Here is a 9,130-nt window from a genome sequence, read left to right as displayed (position 1 = left end):
CGGGGGAGACCCCTCGGACCCACTAAACACCAAAATCTCGCGCTTTCGGGCGCTCGCAAATTCATCAAAACTCATTTAAGCTATTCTAAATCGTAATATTTTTCCAGGGGGAGGCCCCGGACCCCCCAAACACCAAAATCTCGCGCTTTCGGGCGCTCGCAAAGTCATCAAAATACATTGTAAAACTCATCTCAGCCTTTCTAAATTACAATATTTTTTCCCGGGGGTCACCCACAGACCCATAAAACACTAAAATCTCGCGCCTTTGGCGCTCACACGCTAATTTGGCCAATTTGCGTATACGTTAGTTTCCTTGTAGCGACGCACTGTCTATAGTTATTATAGATGTGTACAAGGATTAAATTTAATGATATATGAAAAATGTACATCAAGCATATATGGTTTGGAGTTGAATTAATCTCCTCCTGTAGGTGTGGCGGCAGGGGGGTTGGTTACAAAATATTGTTGAGGACCTTTACCCCCCCCCCCCCCCCCCATTACGTTTCATCTTCCTACGCCACTGACATGTGTACTACATACATTTTTTTGGCAATACATAAATAAATGTCAGAATGACGTATGGAAGAAAAAAAAGTATATAGTGTTAGTCAAACACTGTCGTATTTGGAAGTATGCGCTGTCTACTTGCAAAGACAAAGACAAATTATATCTTGTGACTTGTGAGCACGTAGGCAGGCCTTGGCGTTTTTAGTCAATGTCTGAACTTTAGCTACACTATTGTAGCTCAAAAGACTTTTAGCCATAAAATGGTATCGTTTCGGCCGAAAAGTATAGTAGGCCGGGTACGTATGTTCGTTCAAGTCAGAAGTATGCTGCGTTTTGGGTGCGCTCAGACCACGGATTATAGGCCGGGATCTAGGGGGGGTCTACGTGCACCCCCACCCCCCCCCCCACAACTTAACGAACCAATGTTTTTTCTGAAGCCTTATGACCCACTGATAACGAAATCGAGAGGTAACATTGTATAAACTGGGATGAACTTCCGGTTATGACGTCATCAAGATGGCCGCCATATCGAATTTCACTAAAATTGAAAAATAGTCATAACATTGACATTTTTCAACCGAAGAAGACAAATGAGGCATCAAAATGACCACAATAGAACAACAATTACATATCAGGACCATATAATCCAATATATATATAGTTATTTCTACGCAGGAAATGAAAAAATCGGATTTTAAGCTCAAAAATGGTAATTTTTTAGCAAATTTTTCATATTTGGCTTGACGCAGCAAAAATGTTTGCCAACAGCAAACTATTATTTCTAATCAGTTATTTGACCTCTTATCAATCAGTTAAAACAACACCAACAAAAAAAACAATGTTAACATTGTATAAGCTCCAGTTATGACGTCATCAAGATGGCCGCCATCTCGAATTTCACTAAAGATTGAAAAATAGTCATAACATTAACATTTTTCAACCGAAGTAGACAAATGAGGTATCAAAATGATCATAATAGAACATCAAATTCATATCGGGACCACATAATTCAATATATGTAGTGATTTCTAGGTAGGAAATGAAAAAATCGGATTTTAAGTTCAAAAATGATAATTTTTAGCAAATTTTTCATATTTGGCTTGACGCAGCAAAAATGTTTACCAACAGCAAACTATTATTCGTAAACAGTTATTTGACCTCTAATCACTCAGTAAAACAATAAAATATATAGAGATACAAAACAGAATTATTGTTATACCATCATTAAGTTTACAAAACATCACTGGGTGCGTATACTGGGTATATGCTATTTTTCTAACTACAAACCGCTGACACTAGTTTCCTGGTGTGTTATAAGTTCCTTAAATAAGTTTGACTATTGGCGATTTATAAGTAGGAAACATGAATGTAAAGATGACAGAATATCTAGCCTCGGGTAGGACAAATCACAGTTTCGTTTATTTCCTATGCATATTATTAGCAAAATGTCAGATAGGTACCACAATGTCACATATTTCTTTCGCCGGTTCTCAATTATAACCATTATCATTGTGCGTGCTTTCCCACCTCACTGCACTATCCTCTGACGTGACTCGCCATGTCTGGTAGCTGGTACATGCAGTCCAAATCAGAGTAATCGAGATATCAGTATCCAATTCGTCGAAAGCCAGAGCGTCGTCTTCGATGTCGATGAGATGATGTGACACTACATTACCAGGTGGTGTTCAAGCCTGACATCTTTCATGGCCCATCCATGACCAGAGTTTATATCAGGAACAACAGGTTCAGGGATGTGGGATCTCCTTCAGATTCTAACATATCGTATATGCTGTTTCAGACTTCTCAGGAAATTACACCAGATCCAGATTCTTCGAATGGTGGAATGATTCAAGCACCATTCATCAACCTTGTGGACACTCGTGCGACTATAGGTGGCACAGGTGATATCCTTGAGGTCTTTAATGAGGTCATAAATGTTAAATGTTTTTCATTGGTCAGACTTTCCCATGTCCCTTGAAGGTACTGGTTGTGTCGCATCTGGTGTATGCGTGGATACACTATTTAAGACTCTCCAGAAAAAGTTTTCTACAGTGCTCTCAAGACTTGGCAAAGAGAGGAACTTCACTGTAGACCTCATTTATGACCTCAAATAATTCACCTGTGTCATCTATGGTCACTGAGGGTTCACAAGAATGAGGAATTGTGCTTCATACGAATTAAGGAGATGCAACTCAACCCTTCGCAGAATGTGGCTCTGGTGTCTTTTTCCTAGAGAGGTCTGGAACATCATATACGATATGTGAATCACTAGGTTGAAAACAAGATGAGCTCCCACATCCGCGAACCCGATGTTCTTGATGTTACCTCTGGCCATGGACGGTTGACAAGTTAGAACCACGATGGTAAACCGGTAATGTAATATCACATCAGCTCATCAGCTCATCGACACTCTGGCGAGAAAGCACGCACAAAGATAATGCTTATCATTAAGAACTATTGAAAGAAATATGTGATACTGCAGTAACCATCTGACATTTCCTTACGTTATACACAGAAAAATAAAGTTAACAGTGGATGCGCTATTTCTAAAAGAAACAAATTTCGGAAAGTGTCGTGGTATTAACGAAAACAAATGCTTTCTTCAGTTTTAATTTGATACCCTATTAGTTGGGGTTGTGCAGTAAAAATTCATCTTGAGACGCTACTAGTCTACACAAACTGTCGAACATGAAAATGGATTTTGTCAGGAAATAAGTCCCACTTAGATATTAAGCCAACTTAAAATTCAAATGTGTTAAGATATGAATGGTCAATTGCCAATGTTATCTTCGGGAAGTTCTAAGACACATCCGGAAACTGTAGTGTCAGCGGTTTGGAAAAAATAGCAATCATATACCCTGTATACGCACCCGGTGATGTTTTGTAAACCAAATGATGGTATAACAATAATTCTCTTTTGAATTTCTATTCATTTTTGTTGTTGTTGTTTTTGCTAATTGATAAGAGGTCAAAATAACTGATTTCGAATAATGCTTTCTTGTTGGGAAACAATTATAGCTGCGTAAAGCCAAATATAAAAAAAAATGCTATAAAATTATCATTTTTGAGCGTAAAATCCTATTTTTTTCATTTCCTGCGTAGAGATCACTACATATATTGGATTATATGGTTCCGATATGAATTTTGTGTTATATTATGATCATTTTGATACCTCATTTGTCTACTTCGGTTGAAAAATGTTAATGTTATGACTATTTTTCAATTGTTAGTGAAATTCGAGATGGCAGCCATCTTGATGACGTCATAACCGGAGCTTATACAATGTTAGCAATGTTTTTTTGTTGATGTTGTTTTTACTGATTGATAAGAGGTCAAATAACTGATTAGAAATAATAGTTTGCTGTTGGCAAACATTTTTGCTGCGTCAAGCCAAATATGAAAAATTTGCTAAAAAATTACCATTTTTGAGCTTAAAATCCAATTGTTTCATTCCCTGCGTAGAAATAACTACATATATTGGATTACATGGTCCTGATATGTAATTGTTGTTCTATTGTGGTCATTTTGATGCCTCATTTGTCTTCTTCGGTTGAAAAATGTCAATGTTATGACTATTTTTCAATTTTTTAGTGAAATTCGATATGGCGGCCATCTTGATGACGTCATAACCGGAAGTTCATCCCAGTTTATACAATGTTACCTCTCGATTTCGTTATCAGTGGGTCATAAGGCTTCAGAAAAACATTGGTTCGTTAAGTTGTGGGGGGGGGGGATGGGTTGCACGTAGACCCCCCTAGATCCCGCCTATTATGGAAGATGCGCACACCGCACGTATATGTAGTGTCTCTCCGCGAGTCTTTTCATGTGGTTTGGGCACAAGTAATTGTACAACGTAAACTTGCCCTTTCCTATACAAATGCACTTAGATCCAAGATGGCGAACCCAATGTATTTCCTTTTTGACTAAAAACAAGACGTAGGTTATGTATTGCTTTTAGGTGATGCTAGAAAATAACTAGTTTTTTGAATTCGAAGTGGGTTACAACCTATTGTAAAACTCAAACGCGTTCTATTAGGCATCCTAGATACCCAGGAGTTTATATCACTTACGATCTCTACACCCCTAAACCAAACAGAACAGGTTATTTTAATCCTTTGATGTACATCAAAAGAGTTTTGTATAACGGTTGACTGTGTGTCTGAGCTGAAGTTTGGCGTCGCTCTCGTCAAATATATAAAAAAAGCTTTTAATAAAACATGAAAAATACTTACAAAATGAAGAAAATATTTAGAAATACCTATGTAGGTAGGGATTCATGGACACTTTAAAAAGATTATAATGTACACCTTATAGCGAAACGAAGAATGTTCCTCTAATGTTATGGTAAATACACTAAATTGCTTATACACATGCATATGTATGTACGTAATGTATTCATTACTTATGAAGACCTGTTTTATAATAAGATTATTACACGTGCGATTATTACTGCAATATGGTAGAAATCAAAGAATGTTCATTGTTATTTTTTTCTCCATTTGGATCCAGGGGAGATAACTTGTCTATCCTATGTGATTAATTTATACATTGATCATATTCCTTCGGAAAAAAATTTTGTATTCGAACTAAAGGGAAGTAACTCGCCTTCAGCTTGTTGGATTATTATAATTCCATTTATGATGAAACATGGATTGGTTTGTGTGATATTTCCCACTAGAATGGTATAAGTGGTTATCTATTGGCCGAATTCCTAGTTTCTTAGCAACAATACCTAGATACGAATCATCGATACTGACCGGTTCGACGTATGGAATGGCCAGCTGAAATTTAAGGGCTGACACGTGAGACATCAGGAAGGCTCCTCCGGCCAAATATGGCGGCCAGAAATCATACGGGTACTCGTCTTTAGAAATATACCACTTAGACCTATTATCACGATACGGTACACCACACGGAATCAGCAATCCCATATACAGATTATCGATTATATGTCCAGGTTGGTCCGATATGTCGTCGATATGTTTGATAAAGCTATTAGTATCAACCAGAACATCGTCGTCGATGAAGAGAAGATAACTCGCCGTCGGACAAAACTCCATAGCCCAGTTGTATCCCATAATAGTCTTATATGTGTTGTTCCTGTAAGAATCCCGAAAATTCTCCTGTACGATATCTCGGAATTTCCTCGCCTCGTAATCGATGAAAACCTGCACTTCCTCCTCCGTTGATGCTATAAGAAATACAATTTGAATACGTTTACCGTCCAAAAATTCCGCTCCCCAAGTTTTCCTGATCTTTTTTCTCCAATCTCGATTCTCCGCCGCGGATTTTACCAGAATGAGTACTTTATGGTCCATGCCTTTATCAAATTTACACTTCCGTGCTTTAAATACGTAATTGAAAAGTCTAGGGTTAATAGGCTCAATATCAGAATAGTTTGTTAAATCATTACCTTGTATCGTGTCTTCAACCAAGGATTTGATGTCAATAGACATTGGATAGTCACTTATCTCCATATAATACGTCTTTGATCTGAAAATAATTGAAGCAGGAGTTGCAATCGTGGTCACAGGAGCGGTTGTAAGTACCGGAATATTACGTGAATTTTGCACTTCCACGTGAAGCAAGTTGTCGATTGAGATCAATAAGATATAGATAACAAGGAGATAGACCAATGAGAAATAAACTCCCAAAATTCCTAGCCTCCGATAAACACACCGGAAGTGCTTCCCAAATCGCATGCGCATGCTTGAGAAAGAGGAGAATTTCATCATCATAGCGTCATTAACACGCATTCCTCCCTCCAAAACGAATGTGTGCAACATTTATCAGTGGTTCAATCAATTCCCACGCTTTTTTATTCATTTTGTAGCTGTGTGCTACCACTTTCGATTTCGTTAGTGAAATCCGTTTCATAGCATTTGCAGTGGATCTAACGCATAGTTATTCTTAACAACAAATTGTAAAAGCTAAAAGTTGTTAATCTATGAAAGAATTATGTTGCTTTTAATCAAATGAAAACATTGTTTGGCACAATTGATACTGTTACCATTGAATAAAATACTTCTCTAAGAGAAAATGCTTTCATGCCGACACCATTTTTCATCTCGTATGCTTTTGGCATCGTAGAATTTTACCTTCCTCAGGTTGCCAAATTCTCGTATTAACCTAAAACGCGGTCAAAAATTGTATAATGTCGAATCTTCACCACGAGTTCTCAAATGTGGAATGTAAACACCGAAAGTTATTATAAAATTACGTAAACTTTCAATATAAATCCTCAGAACGTCATTCACAACTTTGTATTACCTCAAACATTTCAATCTATGAAGATTAACTCTACATTTGTGGACATAATTTGAACAGCTGACCAGGCATGAGATTACGAAATATAGATCTGAACAGCCAATGTTCGACTTTGTAGATCCAAGGTGTTGAATTCAGGATGGCGCGATGTTACAAATATAGTTACAATTAAAATAGAATAAAAATTGTCCAACGTGTATAGTATGTACTAAATACCTGATACAAAGCTGGGGACTTCAAGGCACGGGGTGTGGACAGGTTGTGTACATGTATAATGATCCTACCGGATATTAGCTTAATGCACACACCAGTACAACAAAATTACATATCTTTAATACGGTATTAATGGAGACAATTAACAATTAGTCCGGCAGCGTCAGAATAAGTGCTCTCTTACTGTTTTCCATTGATTGGTTTCATGTATATGCAAAATTATGTAACAACATCGTGGTTAAGACGTTTACATTTGATTTAATAACAAACACTATACATGTTAATTTAATCTATTCGTTTATTTCTCAATTTTCTCCGGGTTGGGAAGTAGAATTTATATGTGTATCCGTGATACTCCTCCATGGTGCCAAGGGGTTACTATCACCATCGTGACATCTATGGGGATATAATGACGGTGATTGTAACCCCTGGAATACATATAAGGATGTTTTTTTTGTTGTTACCTCCTGGTGAATGTCTCATGTAATCTTTTAGTACTGATCCGTAAATAAAATTTACAGTGAATTCGGATTGATTATTTTAAAGCCGCGTAATCCGTATCTTTCAGTGTCCGTAAAAAACAATGACAAAACATGGTGTAATAGCCCTAAAAAGTTATGAACGTTCCCCAAATTACAAGTCTAGAAAGTTAAGAGGTTCAAAGATATAAATATGCAAAATTTAATTTTAGACTTATGCGCGGTCCGACAGAATGTCAAAAGTTATAAATTATCGCCTCCAAAGCTGGAGTATTCGTAGGCTATTGTCTACATGGTTACAGTCATTTTAATTGGTTTGATATAGGACTACTTTCTTATATTCTTAAATTACACAATATTATATAAACACTTGAAGGACATATGATCACCCGCAGTACGTGACTGTAAGTCACAAGACTTATATAATGTCTTTATAATGTTTTAATTTTGGAAAAAAATACCTTTTGTTGAATGAATACAGATCCTAAACACCAGATAAAAGTTCACGTATGTACATTTGTATTTAAATGCACGCCTTTCATGTTTGTCAATGAGAGATTAATTAATTAGTACATTTAAGTTACATGTATTATCAAAATGTCACTTGTCGGTCACTGTAAGGACTTGTGCATAAAAATGTTCAAGGGCCGTAGGCCATGGGCTAGGAGGGTTCCAGATGCACCCCCCCCCCCCCCCCAACCTCCGAACCAATATTTTTCTTAACCCTTATGACCCACTGATCACAAATCAAAATGTTAACATTGCATAAGTTGGGATGAACTTCTGGTTATGACGTCATCAAGATGGCCGCCATCTCGAATTTCACTAAAAATGAAAAATAGTCATAACATTGACAATTTTCGTAGACAAATGAGGTATCAAAATGACCACAATTGAACAACAAATACATATCAGAACCAAATAATTTAATATATGTAGTGATTTTTACGCAGGAAATGAAAAAATGGATTTTTAAGTTAAAAAATGGTGACTTTTCAACAATTTTTTCATATTTGGCTTGACGCAGCAAAATTTTTTTCGAACAGCAATCTATTATTTCTAATAGGTTTTTTGACCTCTTATCAATCAGTTTTAATAACAACAACAACAACAAAATCCAATGTTAACATTGTATAAGTTCCGGTTATGACGTCATCAAAATGGCCGCCATCTCGAATTTCTCTTAACAAATGAAAAATAGTCATTACATTGACATTTTTCAATTGAAGTAGACAAATGAGGTATCAAAATGACCACAATAGAACAACAAATACATATCGGGACCAAATAATCCAATATATATAGTGATTTGTACGCAGGAGTGAAAAAACTCGATTTTAAGCTCAGAAATGGAAATTTTTCAGCATTTTTTTTTCATATTTGGCTTGACGCAGCAAAAATGTTTTCAAACGGCAAATTATTATTCGTAATCAGTTATTTGATCTCTTATCAATCAGGAAAAACAAAAATATATAGAAATGCGAAAGAGAATTATTGTTATACCCTCATTAAGTTTACAAAACATCAGCGGGTACGTATACAGGGCATAGGATTGTTATCTAAGTGGGACTTCAAAATAATCCATTTTCATGCTCGAAATTTTTAGACTAGTAGCGTCTCAAACTGAATTATTACAGCAAAACGCCAACTATTAGCTATATGGT

At 36.4% G+C, this 9,130-nt stretch overlaps 1 protein-coding gene across 1 annotated transcript; it reads right to left on the bottom strand.

The window, feature by feature from the left end:
- Positions 1-4,703: 4,703 nt before the first annotated feature.
- On the bottom strand, positions 4,704-6,910 carry LOC138306625 (beta-1,3-galactosyltransferase brn-like). The gene has a single exon (XM_069247063.1). The coding sequence runs from the start codon at positions 6,291-6,293 to the stop codon at positions 5,115-5,117; it is 1,179 nt and encodes a 392-aa protein (XP_069103164.1). The 5' UTR covers positions 6,294-6,910; the 3' UTR covers positions 4,704-5,114.
- Positions 6,911-9,130: the final 2,220 nt, after the last annotated feature.

This window comes from Argopecten irradians, chromosome 13 (assembly GCF_041381155.1).
Source record: "Argopecten irradians isolate NY chromosome 13, Ai_NY, whole genome shotgun sequence".
NCBI lineage: Eukaryota > Metazoa > Mollusca > Bivalvia > Pectinida > Pectinidae > Argopecten > Argopecten irradians.
This window is presented reverse-complemented; position numbering and strand designations above follow the sequence as displayed.